Source organism: Jatropha curcas, chromosome 2 (assembly GCF_041381405.1).
Source record: "Jatropha curcas cultivar XTBG-Jc1 chromosome 2, XTBG_Jcur_1.0, whole genome shotgun sequence".
Lineage (NCBI taxonomy): Eukaryota > Viridiplantae > Streptophyta > Magnoliopsida > Malpighiales > Euphorbiaceae > Jatropha > Jatropha curcas.
In genome coordinates this window covers 4,035,995-4,060,061 of record NC_143152.1, presented here as the reverse complement: position 1 = coordinate 4,060,061, position 24,067 = coordinate 4,035,995, and the positions used below count along the sequence as shown (strand labels likewise).

Below are 24,067 nucleotides of genomic sequence, written 5' to 3'. Positions count from 1 at the left end.
TATCTTTTGTTGAGTAAAATATATTTATATTGCTGTATTGAAATTTGAAGTTGAAATCCATAAATTAATAATTATTTAACTAATACTTGCCGAATTGATTAAAAAGTTTTTTTTTTTCAAAAAAATAAGTTAATCAAAAATATTCTAACATAATTATAGTATGTTAGTGTTAAATTGATGGACCAATAAAATTAATCCAAAAGATTTAGGATTTGAATCCTAATTGACTCTCACCCTGATTGATTAGGGCTTAATTTTTGGAGGCCACCTTTGATTGAATGAGAGATGACTTTACTAGTACTCCAATGTACCAAAAGAATTTCTTTATTTTGCTTCATTTGATCAATTGAATCTTAGAAAATGATTTTTTTTTTTTTTTTTTTTTACTTTTATCAATGTTCCTTATATTACCAAAAATAGATTATTAAAAATATTTATCCTAGAGGTTAAAAAAAAACCCTAATTAATTTGTTTCTTAAAGAATCCAAATTAGTTAAGAAAAATTCTATGAGTCAATTATATCCTACGCGATGGCTTTTCTACTGTTTAATTTTGTGAATGTTGCTTATGTTTTTTCCCCACAAGAGAAGGCTGAAAAAGTAAGATTTTTCAACTTTTTAATAATTAAAATTAATTGTAAATATTACTATTATATATTTTTTAAGTGGCTACAATTTCTAATTGATTTTAAACACACATCAATTTAAATCGAAAAGTTAAATTCAATTAATTTAGTCCATTTTTACGAGTTAATTACTCAAATTGATCAATTACACTTTATTGATAATTTTAGAAAATTTTTTTGTTTTTGATTTCAGTTCAATTATAAAAAAATAAATCAAATAAAAATAAACTTAAACTAACTGGATTAAATCATTTCAGTTTAAAATTCAATATATATATATATTGATTTTTAATTTTGTTCGGTTCGATTCGAAACCGAATTGACGAACTACACACCCCTATTTCGAGTCAAATTGAATTTGATAATAAGACAACTTATGATTGAGCAAGTAGCATGACAAATTCAGGATCATTTCAATTTGTCCGCATCCACAAATTTAACATCACTTGGACGAAAAAGGTTTTAATTATTTTGCCAAATTCACTAAACTACTTGGAATTTTTTTTGTACCTCGTGAATTTTCATAGAAAAATCAAACATTTCAATATTTAACCATTTTCCAACAATAAATTTTCTTTAAATAATTCTAATCAAATTAGTCAAAACATTCTTTTTGGTTTTAAACATCCACCGTCCAAAACGCATCAATCCGACTAATCCGAATTTGCCGCGGATAAAAAGGGCTAAAGCGTTTAATTTCAAGCGTTTAAAAGGATTCCATGTCCACGACTTGAACTCGAAACCTCTTGACTATCCATCGGGATAATCAAAACGTTTTTTAAGAGATCATATTGTTTTATTTTTTATATCTTTATGAAAAATGAAAAGACTAACTAGACTACTAAATGAATATTTGCCATCTTATACAGAAAAATAAATATTTTTTACCTAGTTGGTAGCTGATTTAACTATTGTAAAATAGTGGATAATTTTTTCTTTTTTTTATTCATTGGAAAGCCTAATGGACTGAGATAACACTGCAGGTTATATAACAAAGGTAGCCTCCTCTGGATTCATTAAATCGATGAAAACACATGTGGTCGAGATCTCTTACTCCTCCTGTAAATGACAGGAGATAAACTAAACAATAATGGATAATTCTTTTTACTTCCAATATCTACTTTAACCCATTATAATTTGAAAAATCCAATATTAAGAATGGAAGAGGTGAACTTAATGGAGTGGTAGAGGCAAGTAGTTTTCCAAATGAAAAGAAGGCTCATAATAACACACTACACAAGTGACATGTGAAAAATTGGAGCTTTTTTAGTGTCACAAGAGTGTTCTTGTGTTGTAGTTTTACCTACATTATTATTAATCCAATCTAACTTATAATGGTACCCATAAATACAGTTGACAATAAAGATTTGCTGTTGCCTCTTGCCACCACTATTCAACCAAATGCCCCACTCACTTCTCACTATCCATTTTATTGCACATATCAAACACCAAAGGTTGTGTTTGTGTGGTTTTTGGGTAATGTCCTTGTCAATGTGGACAAGAACAGGTTCTTTCTATGTAGAGATTCCTCCACATAACTAGTTTTTGGAATGGTGTTCTCTGGTTATTTTATAGGCCTACCACCAATTTCTTGACCTTCTTCTTTTTTTTTGGATTAACTTTTTAAGTTAACTAATCAATTACCAGAATTTATAAATTAGAATTTATATTTAAATCTAGTTTTTATTAAATATATTAGAATTTATAAATCAACTTTAAATTGGTAAGGTTATAAAATTGACTTATCAAAATTAATTGGCATTGTAAATGAATTTATATTTAATAATTGGGATAGATATAAAATATGAAAATCCATTAGTAAATAACGTCTACTGATGAAATATATTTGCAAAAAGAATTCAAACGAAATGAATTCCTTTGTTCATGTTTACTAAGTGGCACTTTGTAGTTTATGTATCGTAGATTCATATGCCATTTTTTATTTTTTATTTTATTTTTAGTTTGGTTATATTTTATGGCTTGAAACAAAACGACGGATAAAATGAACTAAAAATGAAAACGACATTTGAAAACTCCTTTAAAGTTAATTAATAATTATGAAAAAAAAAAAATATATATATATAATCATCGTTGATCGTTGATCTCTTTTGTTTTCTTGCTTTTGCCATTTTACAAGGGATCCCTTTTATAGTTAGTCATGTAGATAAGCAACAAATTGAGACTTGTTCTGCACTTAAAATTATTATTTTTTGTTTATTAAAATCACTTTTTTTAACAATTAAAATAATAAATAAAAAAATTTAAAACTGAATACTGTAAGTCCATAAACTTTTTTAAATAAATTTACACTTTTAAAATTCTGGTCATAAATTTCCAGCATTGATCAAGATAGAATATTCTTTGGATATTCGTTGACTGTAGCTTCTTTGAAGTTTCTGGCAATGTCGACACAATTGACAATTTGGTCTTAGATGCTTAGTGTCTGTTCCAATTTTCATAAGTCAAACAAAATGAAAATGGAAACTTGTTTCAATTGCCTAATTTAGAAGGTAGAAAAAGATTTTTTCATGCAAGCTGAAGAAATAAATAGAATTAACTTATGATTGATTTGCATTTATTTAAAATGGTATATTCTAAAATTTTAGAGCATTTAAATTAAACATATATTTGATATAATGTGTAAAGATTAAATCATAATATAATTCAACCAAATTTAATAATATAATTCAATAATTAACTATTTCACTTTTAGGCTATTTTGAGTGAATCATAATGAAATATAACGTAAAGAAAATATTAAGCAAAATTTTAAGAGTAATTTATATTAAAAATATCTTTAATTACATTACATTATATTTTATTACTGTCCCTAAAATATAACTTTAATGCATGAATTTATGTCGTTTTTCATTTACTTAAATGGTTATTGTTACATGTTAATTGAGATTTTATTTTCTTTTTAAATTAATATAAACACATAATAATCATCAAACACGATTTATATTAAAAAATTTACCGCATGGATGAAAACCTCATAAATAGAATTCTAATAAATCATCTTAACTTTATTAACTTCTGAATGTTAAAAAAAATATTTGAATATATAGTAATATAAATCTAATATACAAACACTACTTAAGCATTCAATTTGCCTTTAATACAATTCTAATAATATTAACTAATAATTAAAATTTTTAAAACAATTACTTTGTCTAACGACATCACAACCTACGCCACGTCACTAATCAATCGTCTATGTCGGTTATAATGCTTCTCCAAAAGTACTCTTGATGCTCCTTCTAATGTCTTACGCCATGTCTGCATAATTTAATAATAATAATAAAAAAAGATTAGTAATAAAAAAAATAAGGGTAAATAATTATTTAATTCCTCCGTTTGGTCATAATTACAATTTGGCATATCTTATCTTGAAGTTCAATTACATTAAATTTTTAGTTCTCCATCCGAAAAATATCATTTTTGTCGTAAAACAAGGAACTAAATAGCAATTTAAAGGTAAATATGAAGGACTAAATAGTAATATTATATTAAATGTGAAAGTCCAAATTATTAGATATTGCTAAATATTTTATCTCTAAAAGCATATATGTATTTTTGATAAAAATATTAAATATAATATTAATGGATTAATTGAGGTGGAGTTGTAATTATGCAAACTTGAGGGACAAATAGTTATTTACCGTAAAATTAGATAGAAGTATTTTGTACATGTTTCTTACCTTCTCAATGGCTACAAAGACAGATTTATTCTTGAAATCCCTTGCTCTAAGCTGCGATCTTCCAATGCCAAGTTGCCTGAGCAAAACCGATTTCCTCGTCACCGGAGGAAGAAGTGACCGTTTCTCAACTAAAGAGTTACTATAATGCGAAGGGCTTTCACAAGCAACTTCCTTCCTAGCCTGTTTGCTTCTAATTTTTCGCCTTTTCGAAAGCTTTAATTCTTTCTTTGCCTCATCATTATCGTCTTCTACTTCTGCAAATTTCCTCAACAGCTCATCAGAAGACTTCTTCGTCACATGTTGAACTGTGGTAGTACTGTTAGTAGAAGCACTGTCCATTGTTGTGGAGAGATAGAGAAGGAAAGAGAGACGTGAAGTTGAAAAGGAAATATATGTTTATATGTTGAGAGAGGGAAGGGAAAGGGAACTGTTTTAATGGGTAGGAGAGAATTTTGTATTATAGTGAGAAATGGACCGTTGAGGGGAATGAATTATTTGAATAATTGTATGCATAGAGAATATAGCCGTTGGATAATGAAATAATTAGAATAACAGAATGACATGTGATTTAGTGCAAGAGAATGATAATCAAAACGCGCGCCAGACCCATCCATTTTTTTAAAAATTATTCTCTCCCCTATAATTATAATTATAGTCCTAGTTTCCTTTTTACACTATGTTTGGAGTGACGGAAAATTTATAATCTCCAGTTTATAAATGGAATCACTTAATTAATCTAAGAAAATAATTAGAGTAATGGATAGTATCACAGACTTAGTATTCCAGAGAAAGAGCAAAAGATAAAAAAAAAAAAAGCAAGATATTCAAATAACAAAGTATACATTCCTCTTCCTGATAAAATATCATCTGCTCTCTTCAAGGGAAAACTCTCAGCAAAGTTCAATTGCCACCAGAAGAACCAGAATGCTGCACCAAAATTCTGCAAGCTAAAAATTTTCAACTAGACAGATTGCAGATGCCACAATATATGCATTTCCTGCAAAGATTAGAGGAAAATCATTTCCATATAACATATAATAGCTAATTTCGACTTACTCTTAAATCAGAGTCATAATATATTCTAATATCAAGAGCAAGATTGCATAAACCTGAGTCAAGATGGCAGAAGTTATTCCAAATTCATTTATTTATCATTAATTGTTTTCTACAAGTCGTTCCATAATCCAGTAAACTTATGTTCCGAAGTCATTCCTAGTCTAAATTACAGTGAAAATAATATATGCATAAGCACCTCAACCCTGATAAAGTGATAAGTTAAAACAAAGCATAACCAGGATCGAAAGAAAGATACTAGTTGACCAAGAAAACTTTCCCTTTAACTCAATAGGAACCTTCTAATCTGATTAAAATATTATAAGAGAGATCATGGTGTCTTGAGTAACTTTATTGTTCAGTAGAATATGTATACTCAGATCAAATCATCCATTTTTTGCAATATATGAATAAGAAATGAAAATTAGGAACAGAAAAGAACATTTAATTCCTATGTCATGGTGCTAAAATAATAAGGAAAAACAATTTCCGACAACGTACAAAAACACGACACTTTTCTAAACTTTTCCCCCCTTTCTTTTTAATATTTGCCCAATAGATGTGATATGGTGCATTAATTTTCTTTCTTTGTTTCTTTCTTTTCTTTCCCCCTTCTTCTTAATTGTAAACCAGCACAAGAGTTCTGTTATAGGTGCTTTAGTTTAAGCTAAAACTTTGAGTATTTCCAATCTAATGAGCAGTAAAAATCATATCATACCATGTCGTTATGAGCTGAATTGAGTCCCAAAACTAAGGGTGTGGCATTCAAGATTTTTCATGTTAAGCTGCAAAATGGGAAGAAAAATATAATCAATCACTAATTGGTGAATAATCCAAAGAATAATATACAAAAGCAAAAAAGTATATGTCCAAATTCCCAATCTCAACAACAATAAATATTCAAATTTTGTATCTCGTGCATACGCCTAAAACATATTTAATAATCTCTTTCTTCCTTAGTTTTCCTATATTACCTTTCAAAAAAAAAAAAAAAATTACTCATCAATGTTAAAAAAGACAAAAACTTCAATCAATTTCAACGAGCTTGAATCAGTAAATCACTCTTTATTACTGATATGTAATATAAAATGTACTTAAAATTACATAAAATTTAAATTCTCGATTAGGCTCACTAGCCACGTAAGTCGAGTATTATAATACTCAAACTCCAGTTGACTCATCATCTGAGCTACTTGAGTTCAAGCTTGATTTGACTAAAACCAGGTCAAACTTGAATATTTTAAGAGCAAAGTCCAAGTAGCTTGCTTCCTTATACCACTATATATATTTCTAAGTCTCCAATTAATTACAACCTCCTCTTTCTTCATCTTTTCCAAAGTCTTTTTTTAAGAAACTAAAAGAAAATAACTTAATACACCTGAATACAGGTTGAATAATAAGCATTTTTATCTTTCAAAATTATTCACATTAATCACTCAATTTTTCTCTTTTATAATTTATTTAATTGTTTTACTCATTTGATTTACATATCATACTAGATAATGGAACAAACACGCAGTTGTGATATGGACTCAAGGCTAACCACCCCTCCTCTCCCCCCCCCCCCCCCCCCACCCCCCCAATGCCCCAAGATACTGTTGATGCAAGACATGCATGACATGTATGCACATAGAACAAGCTTTGTGATCTACAGAGATTTATAGGTCAGTTCAGACCAGTTGGATGATTTTCAGCATCATCAGATTTAAATACTCACCATGACAGCAACTCCAGTCTCACTAAATTTTGGAATGGAAATAAGTCTTATCAACTGCCCTTCTGGACCTGCAGTTCAGATTTCCATTAAAACTGGAGATTATTTGAAAGAAAATAAACAAAATAGAATTTTCCTCTTCTTGTAAAGAAAACTTCCATTTAATAGTTGTCAGCTAACAAGGAGTCTATACCCTTTAACATGCGAGTTCCATATTTATCCTGATTAGCAACAAAATATACATGAGGGCAGCTTTCAATCAGGAAAGGATCCCGATCTGTGAAAGGATAGCAACCTGAAAGACATTGAAGGCAGTGATTGAAAAAAAAAAAAAAAAAGAAAATCATTAACAAAATCAAAGTTTGTTCCAAGTATTCCTTATTTATGAAGTAGATATTATCAAATATTTCAAGAACCAAGAAGAAAAAAGCAATAAAAATGGGAGGAACAAGTAAAAGAACGATAGAACAACTATATAGCATGATAAATAGTTTCTACCGAGTGTATTGGGAGCTGTAGGTGCCAGATGCCTCCACTTTAATGTCCTTTCCAAAAATTCAAGCTTATCCTTTGCCTCAGAATACTTCTCAAGATCATCAATATTCTGACCTGAAGTTCCAAGAAATCTGGCAAAAAGGGGCATGTTATAAGTTGGTTTTGTCTAATTATATTTCAATGTTGCAACAACACATCATCAAATATAATGACCTGATGTTGTCGAGCTCAAAGCAATGAGGATTAGTACAGGACCTAAAAGTATTATAAGTTGCTGATCCTGGGAAAAGGCATCTGTGCAAAGACTGAAGGAAAAAGGAAATTAGTAATTGTTAAAAGAAAATCTGACATCATAACTGGAATTATTATGTAACCTGCTGGGGTAAGGAAAAGTTTGCTGGGTCATTGGGTCCAGGCATGATATCCAAAGGCACACCTGCAGCAATCTAAACACAAATTGTAAGCTGCATAACCAAATGAAGAGAACCATAAGAAGAAAAAACAAGAACAAAGGTCCAAATTGAAAATATTAAGTAAAATGAAGAAAACAACCTGAGATAAAAAGATATCTAGCTCTTTGACCGGCTCTGAGAGTCTTGATTGATCCTTTGGAGCCAAATTCTGCAAAGTAGACATCAAAGGAGAAAAATTAGTCATGTCTAGGAGATAGAGATCAGGATGAACAATCTCATGCACAAAAGTTTGGTCAAAAAGTTTAGTTAAACGAACCCAAATACTCCAAGGCAGTACCTTTCGGAAGCAATCAGTACTAAAAAGAAGAAAGTAAAAACACTACGTCCTTTCAAGTCTAGACATTGAGAACAAAGAAATCTACACATAACTTATCCTTCTGGCATTTTCACTTCAGTTAATTAATAAAGAAAGAGAGTAACTGGGAAAGTTGCATTGGTAATTCAGAATCCACAAGAGATTTCTAGACAACTGCATGAGCAGAATTATAATTTTCATTCAAAGATGAATGATAGACAAAATGCATAGATTTCATTTCTGCAAAACTTCACGAGTCCAAGAATATATCAGCACAATACATCCTATAACAAGATCATTAAGGAAAAGAGGATTTAGAACTTCATCAAATAAAGAAGATAGCAAACAAGTAAGAAATGTTACCTGTCCATTAAGAAGTCCAACAGGGATTTCAACTGAATTCCCTGCAACTACTACATGGACTATCTCTGCTGCAATACCTTGTTCCTGCTTGGATGATGAATAAATAAGCAGGAGCACATAGCCATTGAAAACACATACACCAGATCAACTTAAAGATAAAGTAAGTAATAACCTGTTCATCTCCTAGATGTCCTGTTATATGATCAACAAGAAGCTGAAACTGAAGTGGGTTGGATCTGATGCTTCCAAGACTGAGCCCAGAAACAAAAACCACATACTTGTCCTCTCCTGCGTACATTTAGTTTAATCCTTTAGGACAATGCTTAGAGAATGTAGATGTTACTGAAGTAAAGAGATACAAAAACCACGTACTTGTCTTCTCCTGAGTAAAGTTAGTTTAATCCTTTAGGACAATGCTTATACAATGCGGAGATCAAAAATATAAATTTTCCTTTAATAATGAGATACATTCTAGATGTTATTGAATGGAGTCTCAATGTCTATCCTAAAATGGAACTACTACACTTTGAAATGGTAAATGACTCGTGAAGCAATTCTAACGAAGGGAGCAACTTCAAATACAGAATTCAAAATTTCAATATATAACTTGATGGGGTCATCATGATTACGAAGATAACACACCAAAAATGTTTTTAATTATATGTTTCAAGTTCAAGCTAATTTGGCATAAACCTCAGAGAATTTCCATAATGTTTTCCCTTTCTGGAAAATTAAAATGTAAACTCAATTTCTATGAAATGATTTTAATTTCCAAAGGGATGTGGATGGAATACATTCTTCAATAAAAATAGATGAAAAGTATGGGTTCAACAACCAAGCAAAGACTACACTTATCTATTCTAATCAAGGTAGAAGCATCATTAATAAAAAAAAAAAAACTGAAAAATAAATCATATCCTACTTGGCTGAAGTGGCAGCTCTATCTGTGGTGCCAGGCCAGCTTCAAGGACATCCAGAACTAAGAAGTCACCAGCACTAGTTTCCTTTCCATGTAAAGCAACAACGACGCCTACCAAAAACATGTCAGTCACAATCAATCTGAACATACAAGGAGTAGAAGGGACAGATACTCAGAAAATTCACAACCAATCAGTTCCTTGCCAAGAGGAAATGTTTAAAGTCCAAGAGAGTCATGTCCCCACAGTTTAACTCTACCAAAGTCAGTTGATACCTATAATGTTTAGCCTTCTGAAAATCACAGGAAAATATTGAAGCACAACAGTCAACCAGGCTTAAGTGATTTCATTCAACACCAGAGGTACCTACTCCCTGGACCTACAATCCCTTTGACACAGCCCACAACAAGTTTCTCCTATTTGAAATAGTGTTATTAAGGATGTCATACAGTTCCTCCTACTCCCCTTCCACTCTTGTTTATTTGTCTATTCAAATAAATTAGCCACTTATCCAATAGCTTAACTTTAAGTATTAGGGTATTCTTGTAATTTCTTGCTTAGTTTATAGGCTTTTAGGATTCATAATAATATATATTTTGAAGTCTTTATTGATTTAGGATAGCATTAATTTTTTATCCTTTGATTTTCTTCTGAAGTGCAGATCCTTGAGAGTGTTAGGACTAGTTTTGATATTCAATGTCTTAAATGTATTTATGATTAGTTTAAATCTATTAATGCCTATTCTTGTTATTCCTGTTATTCAATTTTTTGGTCATTACAATTTTCTAAAAGTGCTGCTCCAGGATTATGTCATGCAATTCACTCCAAACCTGAACTGATGCCTACTGAACCTTGGCAGTGAATCCCACAGAACTCCAAAAAAATTAGAATTTTTAGTTCTCTTTAGGTTTCATGCCAATTGTACCAAAACCTCTGCAAGTAACTATAGATTTTAGCAACCCAAAGTCAGCCACAATTGAATATGCTTCTACCTGCATATAGCTGCTAAACCAACTCAAAATCCATCCTAGAAACAAAACCTGCAAGTTATCCTACATCACCTTCCTAGCAAAGTTGTTTGCTACTTGTTTGTGGCAGGTACCTGTGACATATGCTGAAGGTGAAAGCATATCGCCTCCAAGCTTTACTCTACCACTCTCATCTTCCAAAACTAAATAATCATCTGGATGCATGAAATTGTGAGGTTTGACCAGAGGCACTGCAGATCTCTGTAAAAGTAAGAAAAGTACATCTTCACAACCTCAATTTCCCATTTCAATATCATCTAAAAGAATTAGATGTCAAGAAAAACTAATAAATTATTTACAACCAACCTACCTCCTTAGAGTACTCATCGAGAATGCAAGGTTTGAGTTTCATGTGCTTATACAGTGTTCCAAAAACTAATAAATCATTTACAAACAACCTACCTCCTTAGAATACTCATCGAGAATGCAAGGTTTAAGTTTCATGTGCTTATACAATGTTCCAACAATGATGCATTCCTTCCCTTCTTCCAATCCCAAAATCGTACAAACTGCAATAGAAAGAGTTCATAAATAATTACAGAACTATATCAGATAATGTAAGACCCATCAAATCACCCTTAGTCAAATTCTGTAACTTCAATTCATAAAACGCCATCAAAAAAACAAAGCCAATAGAATTAAATAAATTCCAAAAAGGAAAAAAGAAAGACAATCACGAGTGTTATTCCAAGATGCAAAGTTCTCATTCAACGTGACAAACAAATCATGACACCAACAAAGTCAAGATGGAAAATCCTAGTAAAAGTCTAACTTTCTGAAAACCTTAAATCTTGGCTGTTGAAGAGTAAAAAAGAATCATCCAAAAAACGCACCACCCTAACAGTTTACCAAAAACCATGAGCAGAGAACCAATCCAAACTATCAGCCAATGTATGCAAACTCAAATACAAACTTTTCTAATATAGCAATATGGACACAGCACCAAAAGCTTAATCAAGGGAATTTAGAAAAACAAAATTTTCAGAAAAATGCTTTCACAGAAACTCAATTAATATAGACAGCCAAAACCCTAAAACCTACACGATTTACAAATCCCCTCTTACATACCAAGCCATGAATAGAAGAGCAAAAAACCCCCCATTAAATCAACAGAAAGACTCCAAATTTACTTTGGCAAAAGCAAGTACCCTGAACAAAAGCCCTAAATCAGAGCAGCAAGAACGTAACTAAACCAAAAATAGAAAAAAAAGGTCAAAACCAACCAAAATCCACAATACCAAGTCCGACAAAGAGTTTATATTAACTTGAATTCAACCAAAAAAAAAAAAAAAGCGAGAAAGGATTTTAAAGAGTGAGGAGTGATACCAGTTAAATGATTTTTCCAGTGGGGTACAAGAGAATAGAGAAGAGTTCTCATCATATGGAGACGAGCAAAGTAAATTTGGCTGTATTGTTGGCCTCTGTATGTTTCTTTTTGAATCTTAAACGTCTCATCCTGCTATTAAAAAATTTCAGTCACAATTTACAGAATATCTGCATACACAGCTGTATTGGAAATTATGGGACAAAAAACAGACTAGCACTGAAACATCGTAATAAAACAAAAAACAAAATCAGAAACTTAATTCTGAACATAAAATTAGAGAAGTTATGAGTTTAAGAATGGGAGAGATAATAACCAAGGAGGAATAGATCGCTTGCTTTCTCTGTAGATTTTTTTCTCCGTCCATATCCATGGCTTCCATGGCGGGAAAGCAGAAATTGGAGCTCGTAGATGATTTATAGTCTAGTTTTGCCGATGTTACTATAAATATGTTTTAAAGAAATGCCAATCAACCGGGGATGTAGCTCAAACGGTAGAGCGCTCGCTTTGCATGCGAGAGGTACGGGGTTCGATACCCCGCATCTCCATTTCGATCTTTTTGATCTTTTTGTACGATTGTACAACTCTTAATTCAAGTCATATTAAATATTTCCTGAAAATATAGAAAAAAATAAAAAAGTTGCCAAACAAGAAATGAGCGGTTTGGGCTTGTTGGCTTTGAACCTGAATGTCCTGAAATATTGCCAACGTTTCATTTCACATTTCATTGTTTCAGTAATGGCTTCTATGCTGGGCTCACTCTCTGCAATTTCTGCTATTTGCTCGAGCTATTCGTCGTCGTCTTCTTCGATTTTCACATCAACTAATGCCACCACTTCTCTCGTATCCTTTCCCCGACTACAGGAGACTGGCCGGAGGAACCGTAGAATGGCTTGCACCGCAATGGTTCAGCAAGCCGTACAAGGAGCTCCTGCCGCCTATGCTAAGGAGATGGAGCGGCTTTCTGCTAAGGAATCGTTGCTTCTCGCCGTTAAGTTTCTCAATTTCAGAATTTAATTTTTTCAATGATTAATGCAAAATTTTATTTATTGTAATCTATCCTTCTTGACGATCTTTATTTCCTGATAGTAATTCCTTGAATTGAGATTGCGAGAAGAATGAAAATTGAAAATTCATTAGTTTTGGTTGATTCAGTTTAAAGACTCTGGCGGTTTTGAAGCTCTAGTGACGGGAAAGACAACGGATATGCAGCGAATTGATGTGAATGAGAGGATAACTGGTCTTGAGCGCCTAAATCCAACGCCTAGGCCAACTACGTAGGTGCTTATTTGAATAGAACACTTGCATTTGCATGTAATTTTTAATTGAGAAATTTTAACTTGTTTCTTCAGCTTCTCAGTTCACCATTTTTGGAAGGTCGGTGGAACTTTGAGTGGTTTGGATCTGGAAGTCCAGGATTATTTGCTGCTAGAGTTATATTTGAGTGAGTACAGTTTAGATTAATGTCCTCTTTTATTTCTTCTGGAATCAAAGTTGATTGATCGCGCAGATGTAACAGTTGTTACCGCAGGTCTTTTCACTTGTAATGAATTATTTAATTTGAAAAAGTTGATTGTATTATATATTTGCAGGAGATTTCCTTCGAGTTTGGCTAATTTGTCAAAATTGGACGTGGTGATTAAAGATGGAAATGCAAAAGTCACTGCAAATTTGAAATTATTGTCATCGGTACTCTTCTGTTTTTATCCTCTTCGGGATCTAATGTCAAGGAATACTTGCCATATAATGAGCATATTTTCATTTGATGCAGTAGTTTCATGTGGACATTGGCTGGTTTTGTTTGTACAATTAATTCCTGAATAAATAGAATGTCTTTCATCCAATTAAGGCAGATTAAAGCCACCAACAAGTAAAGCATGAAAACCCGGTCCCTTTCTAGATGCTTATTGAACTGACTAATACAATAGCTCGTGTAAGTAAACTCCCCAACCTTTAGGTAGCATTTATTTATTCTTTATTGAAGCTATTACTTCCCTAGCACTGCCACTGGTTTTCATTTGTGGTACATATTTTTTTAAGTAAGCTGGTAGGGTGACCAGTTTATTGAATAGGCAGTTTGGTCAATGAACTAGCAGTACAGGGCCTAGGGAGGTGGAACCAAGACTTGAACCAGTCCCTAAGGTTTCGGTTTGGTCCAGTTTCAGCTAATTTCAATTCCAATAAAGGGCTCACAAGTTCCAGTTGGTCTTTCTTTCTGAACCTTGTCTTCTTTTTCTTTTCATTTTTTTTTTTTTGGGACCAGACCAGACCAGACCAAAACCAGGCCAGCTCCAGTCTCAAAACCTTTCGGAAAGGGACCGAAACTGGAATTGATCCCTTCCACTCCCTGTTCGGTTCAGGACTGGCATTCATTTATCAGTTTCAATATGGGCTTTTCCAGTCCAGTTCTGGTCGGAACTGACTGGTGGCCTCCCCTATAAGCTGGTATGTGCGTTGCTTCAGTGACTTACTTTATGGCACTGGTGACTGTGAGGACTTGTGCCATCACTTAAGTGGACTGGTGCTGTGAGGTAAATCTGGAATATGATATGGATGTTGAGATGAGTTGTTTAGGAGAGATATGGACCTTTTATACCTCAGGTTGAAATTTTATATAACTTAACAGGTTCTTATATTTTACAGCATTCACATGTGAGGGACTTAAATGTGAGGAATAAATTGGGTTTATTTGGTCGTTCCTTTTACTTCTACACTATGTGCTTCCTCCCAAGGGTTATGTTCTATTTTTAAATTCAATTTCCTTTGTAATTGAAAGAGTTAATTATAATTCTATTTTTAAATTCAATTTGCTTGTGTATCACAGTTTTAGATTTTTATTCTCTCTTTCTTAAGGTGCAAATCATACATATTACATGAGCCGATGCCTTATTTCCATTAATTTGATAGTTGGGCAGGGGTCAATTGAAACAGTCAGTGATAGTTTGCAGTTAACATTGTTAATGTTTCAGTTACTGTGAACATCTGAATTTTAGGGCATGATTTAAGAATTTGATAGATGTTGGATAAAAATCTCTGCATTAAGGCCTAATGCTCACTGGAGATGTCTTTGATTATATGCAATAATGACTTTATGTCTTGATTATTTGAAACTTCTATTGATTCGTCCTGCTTTTGAATATGATTCTGGGAGTGAAATTACATCAGTCATGCAGGCTATCTAGTTTTTGCTGATACATGGATGACAGCAGTAATATTTTTCTAATTATTGAAAACCTGTTACATGTGCTGTTGATGTAATTTGCTGAGGTCTACTATGAATCTTTTTTTTTTTTTTTTTCTTTTTCCTGCTGTAGCACAGATAGAAAGCAAACTTATTCTTTCTGCGAAATTGTCTGTGGAGGGACCCCTTAGAATGAAAGAGGAATATGTTGAAGGAGTTCTTGAGACACCAACAATCATTGAAGAGAATGTGCCAGAACAGCTAAAAGGTGCACTTGGTCAGGCTGCTAGCACAATTCAACAACTTCCACTTCCTATCAGGGATGTTGTCTCTAGTGGCCTAAAAGTTCCTCTGCGTAAGTATTTTTTATATTGCTTAATATTGCTTTCTCTGTGTTAGTATGAGCATTTTAAGGATTCAAAACTCCCTCTTTCTTCTCTTCCTTTAAGTAAAAGAAAGAAAAGGGATTTTAATATGTTTGAAAATTTTCTTGTCCATTTTTGTTGGTTAAGCTCTTTCCTACTAAAAATTAGTTATAGAAAGCTGCAGTATCTTGCTGTCATGTTAATGCTAATAAAAATTTCACATCAAAATTTCCCCTCTTAAATGTGGTGAGATTAAGTAACTATACTGCCAATAGATATTTTTCCAGAGGATCTCTGTAGTATTTTGCAGTTGAGAGTTTGGTGTGGTTGTGAACTAGCATGTAAAACCTGAAGCTACTGGAATTTGGTGTAGCAGGATTCTAATGATTTCTTGATTGCATTAGTTGCCCATGTCCTATCTCCTTCACTTAGAACTTCAACTTGTACTGCTATTTTCTTAGATATTATGGGCGTTCACTTCCTTATTTTTTTGTTACTTTTGGAGTTTTGATTGTGGCTGACTTTCACACTGCTCATCTGGTTCATGTTTCATTGGTTGTTTTGTCCTTTCTACTTTTTTTCCATCATCTATAAAAGGCTACTAGTGACTTTCTTTGAAGTTACTTGCATTTTGCTCACAGACCTTGCCTGTGGTATTATATGATTGACATCTCTGAAGTTTTCATTGGGAATGTTATGCTCTGTATTCTTATATATACAATGAAGAGCTATTTGGCATTATTGTTTAAGTGCTATGACATTGCAGAAATCCGACTTTCTATCTATATGGTTGGTTATCCCACTGGAGCAGTTCAAGCCTATGAGATGATGCTATTTTGAAGTTTCAACTCTTATATTACCCTCTTTACATATCCTGCCAGATATATAACACTTAATAATGCTTTATGGAGCTTTTTCAAATATGTCGGTGAAGATACTATTAAAAATTCATGCTAATAACGTTTCTTTCATTCTTCCTTTCTTTTGTTGAATGCCAGCAGCTGGTTCTCTCCAGAGGCTATTCATGATTTCTTATCTTGATGAGGAGATACTTGTAAGTATTCCACTGAGTATGTCTAGGAATCAATTTGTAGTTGTACATGTGCACATGCTGCCTTTAAATTTCTCAGCTTAGTGATCTTATTGCGGAGTTGGATTGTAAACATTGTATACAAAATTGACAGTAATCTGGATTTTGCTGTATTAACTCGTGTAATATTATTTGCATTTTTTGTAAAGAGAACTAGAGATGAAAATCTCAAACATGGTTGTGACCCTTCTTCCTGTGTGATTGTGTACTGAGGCAACTTTAGAAATTCTAGAGGTGAACTGACTAGAGATGCCATCAGGAACTGGTGCCACCTAGATTCATGAAGGCTTGTACATTCAAATAATAGTATCAATATATGAAAAGATTTTTCAACATATATGGTCACAACAAAGTATTACTTTCTCTTATTTCTTTACCTCTTTTTTTATTTTAAAAAAAAATTGTTTGTTTTATAAACTTTAGGGGAATATTATATCTTTTATAAATACTAGTACATAGTTCAATGTCTACTTGTGATTATCTATGTTAAATTACATGTATAAAATTAAAGTAGCATTCTATTTCATTATTTTAAATTTTTTGAAAATGTGTTTGGCCACAAATATGAATTAGATATCTAAATTTGCTACTCCAGTAGGATCTGAGTTGGGATTAAAATTCCAAGAACACACTAGATTAATAGTTGAATTGGATTTAATTATTCATTTAGCAAATTAGTTTATGTTATTTTGGTTTGTGTCTGATATAACGGAAACCGTAAGTGTTTACAGCAATGGTGAGTTTGTTTGTACTTTAGCTAGATTAGTATTAAAAAGTAAATAATGTATGTGTGCATAAAGTGTGTAAAGCCACTTCTGAGATTTTCTTTCTGGGCATCTTGATTTCTCATCTATTTACGTGGGAATGTTAATATTTGTCCTAGTAACCTTGATGTTTTGCCAAGTCCTCTATCTCATCTCTCGTGATCATATTGGATACAATATTGGTGAACCTACATCTAACAGCTCGTATGAGCATAATCATTGTTATCCCTGTTGTTAATGTTAAGTTGTGCTTATTAGTTTAGACACAGGCAACATGTTTATTTTATCATCCATTTGCAGAAACAAGGATAATGATAAAAATTAGCAGCTTGCTTTAATACTGCTACATAGGAATAATAGTAGGGCTTAGACCTAATCACAGCCTATATCCTTGTGCTATTTTCTGACAGATTATTCGCGACACTGCTGGGGTACCAGAAGTTCTTACAAGGTTGGATGCTCCTGCATCTCCCATGGGAGAACCTAGCACCGAGTACGAGAGCTAGAGATACAGATTTTAATTTTTTATAACTTTTGCTACAATGTTTTGTGAACTCTTACCAACTCTTTCTCTTCCTTTGAGACTTCATTATGTTGTAGAGTGAACAGTTTCTTTTCTGGTATTCACTTTCAATAAGATTGCCATTCTTCTCTTTTGTCCTCATTTGTTTGTCGGTTTGTATGGATGAACTGCTGTGCTGACTAATCATTCGGAAGGTCAGCAAAGAGTCGGTGAAACTTGCCCTCTTTGTGAATACGAGGCAATTGACCAGAGATTTAGTGGTTAATTCCATTACAATGTTGGAGAGGTGGTTCTTCAGGGTGTCACCATCTGGACATACTTTCAAGGGGCGTGGGTGTTGTCTGACCCTCGAATTCACACCTAATGCTGTTATTTATATTCTTTTCCTTTTCATTGACAAAAGGGATTGCCTTTCCCTTGCACATATTTTACTCTGTTAGAACTTAGAAATGAAAGGATTTCACTTTCAGCTGAAGAATATTGAAATAAAAAATTGATGAGAGTTTGGTGTGAAATGTGAATATTTTGGAATTAAACTGTGCTTTTCTAGTTGACTAAAAATTTTGCTTTGCTGTAGTGCTGATTAGAGTCTAGGTGCCGCTTCTCACAAGGCTAGGCTTTACGTTACTCAGGGAAGACAGATTGGAAATTGTTATTTTTATTTATTATTTTGTCCTTTACATATTTCCTTATCACTTCTAAATCTTAATCTCAATTTTCCAACGTTTGACTTTTAGCAGAAGCTGACAGGCTCCACGGGTTGGCTTGTGGGCAATTGCCAACTGACATTTGATTCTGCTTCAAACAGTTACTATTTGAGGGATTGGAATTCGGACCCAAAGTACAGATGCTAAGAAGGTATTCACCAAACTTACAGTTTGTAATTGCTGCAATTATCTATCTGAAGTCTTTTTTATCCAACAAGATGGCAAGGTCAGAAGAGGTTGGAACTTGGAAATGAATATGGTTTTGAGAATAAATGGTATTTTTTCTTTCTGGAGCTTAGGAATTGTTCTGAAGAAAAAAATAATACAATATTACATAGTTTAATTAGGCATAAATTTGACGTTTTTTAGGCCAATATCACTTAAATGTGGTTATGGATTTGATTAATATAAATAAAAAATATTTGTCAACTTTTGATTTTTTTTTTTTTTCGAAGGATCACGGTTGATTTTTTTTTTTTTTTTTCCAAAGGATCACGGTTGGTAAATATTTTATAGAGATATGTTAGCATTTTTACCAACGCAATCTGAAGTTTTGAAGTGAAAAGAAATTATTTCTGTATTACCAACTAATTAAGGCTTGTTCTTCTTGCAATTCAATTTAAAATTATTTTTAACATTGAAAACATTTTTGTTATAAATGAGTTTTACAAAATTATGGGAAGTTGTTAGAAATTTCATACTTCTATGTCTAGGATTATGTAAATTCAATTTTTATAAAATTGAACACAATTTAAGAAATTTCATTATTCATAAATTTTATATTTCAAATTTGTTGACACTAACCGAACAAAGGTGATTAATTTATTTACCTATGGAGGAACTAGGAGCCTTAAGCTACACCTCCAGCGGTCCTGCCCCTAAATCCCCATGTCTAGTTAACTGCATTTCGGACAAAAAAGCTTTATGAATTACCAGTTGGACCTCCAAAAACCAAGCAGAAATTTCTCTCCTGAAGGCAAGTCTATTGCAGTTCTATTCTGCAGTACTAGCTATTTTAGTAATAATTTTTAGCTAAGTGGTAGGAGTACTATTTACTACAAAATCTAATGCTGAATAAGATATATCTATACAGGTAAATTTGTTCACAGAAACAAGTGCAATTTCTTTGTTTTGGCGATCTCTACCTTCTCTCCTACTGCTCTTTCTAAGAAATTGTCATCAGCAATCATTTACATGGGCTGTTTCAATAACAGTACTGGCATATTTAACATATGAACGAAAAACTTCCCAAAAGGTTTTGATAATTGCGACCATACAATTAGACAATTAATAATAATGTTTTCCTTTTAAATTATTTTTTGAGTATTGAAAAACGTTGTAGGCAACAGGCATAGAACTTTACGATTAATTATACTTTTTTTTAAATGTAAATTTATTATTATCACTATTGGTATTTTTCCTTTCTTGGGTCTTGACTCTAGAGTCATATGAGAGGATTTTCTTTTGTAATTATTTATGGTACTATAGTAATTATTTTATTGATATGACACATTATCACTGTTTAATTCAAATGTCACACGATGAATTAGGTTTATAAATTGAAGAAATTATTTTTTTGTGCCATCTCGTCTCACCCTCGTTTCTATTAATTAATTATCCAATATTTTTTATGAATTTTTTTTTTATTTACAAGAGAGAGTAGTTTTAAAATTTTATTCGATTGCTTTTTTCTAGAAACAAAACAATTTAAGTGCTTCGTTTGTAGCATAAAAAATGAGAATCCTATTATGCATTTGCTTTACTTGAAAATAACGAAGCACCAAAAAAGGGAATCCTTTTATGCATTTGTTTACTTCAAATTTTTGAAACAAATAATATTTTATTGGTAAATAAAATATTAATCTGGAGGATGCGTCATGCTATCAAAATTTGCAATTTTATGAGTACAATACGACATCCCCAAAACTTGAATTGCCATGAGAATTTTCAAAAAAAAAAAAAAAAAAACATGTTAATATATTTTAGCCAACATTTATCTAATTCTGTCCTTTATAGTAATGTGAGTCATTAATTAAATTGATGAATGAAGTCTCTGAGATGCTGCTGAGAGACCATTATAATGTGCATTTTAGCAAGAATTTGATCAATCATTGCAATTTCATGTTGTAAAGTGATGTGCCAATTTGATTATGAAAGGAACTCCTTATTTCAATGTGTCCATCTTACATTCATACTTACTTACCAGCACCTAAATTACTATCTATATGAATAAGCAATTCCCCCTATTTATTTATTCATAGTTAGTGCCATTTTCATTAATTCACATGTATTGAAACTAATTTCTTTTTTTTAAAAAAATATCTCTGATGTATAATTAACATTATACATATAAATTAGTCCAATATACGAATTATCAAACTGAAAACGGTTTCAGATATGGAGCATAAGAACATATATATTATTTTAAAAATATATGATGATTACACCAACAATATATATTATATTGCAGTTGAGTGGTTTTGATCTCCTCTGGCTCTGCTAATTATCCTGATTAGTTTTGAGTTTTATAAAGAGCAACTTAATCCTGTGGATGATCAAACCGACCAAAGTATAATTTAATAGCAATGTGAATATTAAGTTTATGAAAAAACGTTGACTTGAATGCACTTGTGTTCAAGGCAACCGCAAACTTTTTTTATTTTATGTTGAGAATTATAAAATAAATATAGCCCTAATCCTCATGTAATCCCTTCTAATTTTTTTTTTTTTTAAATCCATATTAATTATTATCGGGTAAATAGACTAATGACCATTTGGATTTCTCTTCTCTTATAAATTTCTGATGTATATATGTGCAAAGGAAAAGGTAGTTCTAAATTTATTGTAAAGATAGAGAAGGTGAGATTACTGTAGAAAGTAAAATTTAATGTCCTACAGGGTCGTTTTTAAAGTTGTGAATGGAAATTGTGCATATAGTGATGAATTATAATGATACTTTTCTGTGATATAGCTATAGCAAGGTTCTAGGCGTAGTGCTTGTTAAACTTGGTAAGATACTTCTGTAATTGGCACATCATTGAGATATGCATGGATGCACCCTCAGTTTCAACAATGACAGATTGTGACTCCAAGGAAAATGACTTATAGGCTTCTAATTATATGAAATTGAAGGACATAAAAATGGTTATCAAGATTAAAGTTTTCTGTTCCTTAAAAATGCACTGTCCAGCTGCATTTTTAAACTTTCATAAATATTTCTCGACCAAATCAAACCTTAATTAATAATAATAATAAAAGATCAATGGATATTAGTTTAAATGGAAAGAACTCGTGTCTTTTAAGTAAGAGATCAAGTGTTTGATCCTTATGAATATAAAAACATTTGTTGGTAACAAGTTTTTATCCTTATCAATTAAATTAACTAAATCGAGTATGAATACGTACCTCGTACCATTTTTGAAGTCATGATTGAGTTTAGTAATATCCGTAGCTCTTTAACTTCTAATTAAAAAACTAAGGTAAAAGTTATAGTTAGGTACTCAAAAACAATTTCTTGTTCCTCTTAATTAAAAATAATCAAGAAATTTATATGTGCAAGTTAGTACAAAAAAATTATGTATACGTATATGCAAGATGATACCTTTGTTGGGGCAAACCTTGTGGATTTGGAATTAAGTTTTAGTTACTATAAAAATTTGGATAATCTTTTTATATGCATAGCAGCATTTAATAACTTCCAAGATGATTAGTGTTATATGCTAGCTAGTTAAAAGAAAAAAAAAATAATTTTCTTGAAATACATTAAGCCTTGCAAGAAAAGTAATTTAATTATTTATCAAAAATATATTTATGTATACTTCAGCACGTTCATGTTTGGTTTGCCAAACAATATATGATCTTCTCATGCCAGCAGATAGAGAGAGAGGCCCACAAATGTTAGAGACATTGCAAACATAAACAAACAAATTATATTTATCTAAAATTAATCATAATTTACAAGGAAAAATTAATATTTAATTACTGTTAAGTTTTATAATAAGAAATGCGTAAAATTTTCCTTTAATTTTTATTTACATAAAGCATAGAATTATGATATCAAGAAAATTAAAAAAAAAAAAAAGAAAAAAGAAAATGATAAATAGGCAAAAATATATTATAGCAAGGATTTATCAGTTAATTGAGTTATACCTAATTAAAAGAGAGAAAAAAATATCAAGCATTAATTTGCAAAGGAAAATAAAATAAAGGATTAAAATTTAATTAAAAAACCCAACAATTAAACAAGCTGTCTCTCTCCAAAACCATATTGCATGTGATGATTATTAATTACTTCCATAGGCAGCATTGGAAATTCTTCATTAAGTTCTTGAATAAACCCATCTAAATCTGCAAATCCTGCTAAAAACCCACCTGAATTTGCACCATTCCACATTGGATCTTCTTCTTCTTCCTTAATTACCTTATTATTATAATTATTCATAAACCCAGTTGTAACTAGCTCCATTTTCTTGTTGTTGCTAGTAATTGATGGCTTCGGCTGCAGATTTTCTTGTTCTTGATTACTAACAGTTCTTGGTTTCTTGTTCTTGAAGTGGGAACCCTTTTGATGATGATGATGATCAGATGGTTTTCCTGTTAGTCTCTGTACCAACTCTCTGAAGTTGGCAACATCAGTTTTGATGATTTCAGGGGCAAATATGTGAATTATCCTAATCTTTGGCTTGATTTTGGAAATTCTTTGTGAATCTTTATGCATGGCTAGCGGTGATGGAGGTTGTTTCTTGATGATCATATCCTCCATTGATGAAGACTTTTCTTTTTTTTTTTTTCTGATGGAGAGAGAGAGAGAGAGAGAGAGAGAGAGAGTTGGTGTAGTTGTTTAGAGAGGAAGGAGGGGGTGACATGGTTGTATATATATAACAGATAAAATGAAAAATATAATAATTTATTAATTGTTTATGTGAAAGGACAAATGGGAAATTTTAAAGAAAAAAACAAGCTGTCTGTTGAGAGGGAGAGAGAGAGAGGAGATTGGATGAATCCTTGTCTGACAAAATGGCAAAAGAGTCAATAAAGTAATAGAAAACCCTAATGGTCCCCATTTTTCCTAATTAATATTTCATTTTGATAAAACTGTTTTTGTTTATTTTTCTTTTTTAATTGTGACTATGAGATTTGAATTATTATAATTAATGCCTTTGGCTAAAAAGGTCTAGCATATTTCTAATGTTTAATTGAGTAAATTAAAGCTTAATTAAAGTCAAATCAATATAAAAAATATTATTTCAAATGAAAATTAGGGAAAAAAGCTCCACTTTTTAAATTGAAATTAGGAATTCTTAGAGAAATTTAAGATTTAAATCTTAATTAATTAATTAATTTTTTTTAATTCAGTGGCATTAGAGTTTGCTTCAAAATTATCAGATTGTTAATTTAAATTTTAATAGACCTAATTAACCAAAAGAGAAAAAATTAAACTTACTTATAG

At 31.6% G+C, this 24,067-nt stretch overlaps 4 protein-coding genes and 1 non-coding gene across 7 annotated transcripts; 2 read left to right on the top strand and 3 right to left on the bottom strand.

The window, feature by feature from the left end:
* Positions 1-3,630: 3,630 nt before the first annotated feature.
* On the bottom strand, positions 3,631-4,774 carry LOC149498083 (uncharacterized). Its single transcript, XM_089718599.1, has 2 exons — positions 4,327-4,774; positions 3,631-3,904 (listed from the first exon to the last, which is right to left on the bottom strand). The coding sequence occupies exons 1-2, from the start codon at positions 4,663-4,665 to the stop codon at positions 3,815-3,817; spliced, it is 429 nt and encodes a 142-aa protein (XP_089574725.1). The 5' UTR covers positions 4,666-4,774; the 3' UTR covers positions 3,631-3,814.
* Positions 4,775-5,036: 262 nt separating this feature from the next.
* Positions 5,037-12,439, bottom strand: POLD2 (DNA polymerase delta small subunit). Of its 2 annotated transcripts, none has more exons than XM_089718596.1 (15): positions 12,305-12,439; positions 11,991-12,120; positions 11,067-11,173; positions 10,739-10,865; positions 9,642-9,749; positions 8,892-9,007; positions 8,720-8,803; positions 8,141-8,209; positions 7,963-8,034; positions 7,802-7,893; positions 7,592-7,719; positions 7,287-7,388; positions 7,097-7,164; positions 6,098-6,164; positions 5,037-5,323 (listed from the first exon to the last, which is right to left on the bottom strand). In XM_089718596.1, the coding sequence occupies exons 1-14, from the start codon at positions 12,368-12,370 to the stop codon at positions 6,105-6,107; spliced, it is 1,329 nt and encodes a 442-aa protein (XP_089574722.1). In that variant the 5' UTR covers positions 12,371-12,439; the 3' UTR covers positions 5,037-5,323; positions 6,098-6,104. The 2 variants fall into 2 exon arrangements, with proteins under 2 accessions (XP_089574722.1, XP_089574721.1); XM_089718595.1 differs by having other exon boundaries at positions 11,991-12,123; positions 12,305-12,435.
* Positions 12,440-12,463: 24 nt separating this feature from the next.
* On the top strand, positions 12,464-12,536 carry TRNAA-UGC (transfer RNA alanine (anticodon UGC)). The gene has a single exon. It is a non-coding gene; the product is annotated as a tRNA-Ala (tRNA).
* A 91-nt stretch (positions 12,537-12,627) lies between these two features.
* LOC149498080 (Plastid-lipid associated protein PAP / fibrillin family protein) lies at positions 12,628-18,052 on the top strand. 2 transcript variants are annotated; one of them, XM_089718598.1, is made up of 7 exons: positions 12,628-12,978; positions 13,144-13,265; positions 13,349-13,432; positions 13,581-13,677; positions 15,308-15,524; positions 16,536-16,588; positions 17,799-18,052. In XM_089718598.1, the coding sequence occupies exons 1-7, from the start codon at positions 12,643-12,645 to the stop codon at positions 17,892-17,894; spliced, it is 1,005 nt and encodes a 334-aa protein (XP_089574724.1). In that variant the 5' UTR covers positions 12,628-12,642; the 3' UTR covers positions 17,895-18,052. The 2 variants fall into 2 exon arrangements, with proteins under 2 accessions (XP_089574724.1, XP_089574723.1); XM_089718597.1 differs by having other exon boundaries at positions 12,629-12,978; positions 16,533-16,588.
* A 4,680-nt stretch (positions 18,053-22,732) lies between these two features.
* LOC105646549 (VQ motif-containing protein) lies at positions 22,733-23,454 on the bottom strand. Its single transcript, XM_012232413.4, has one exon. The coding sequence runs from the start codon at positions 23,378-23,380 to the stop codon at positions 22,856-22,858; it is 525 nt and encodes a 174-aa protein (XP_012087803.1). The 5' UTR covers positions 23,381-23,454; the 3' UTR covers positions 22,733-22,855.
* Positions 23,455-24,067: the final 613 nt, after the last annotated feature.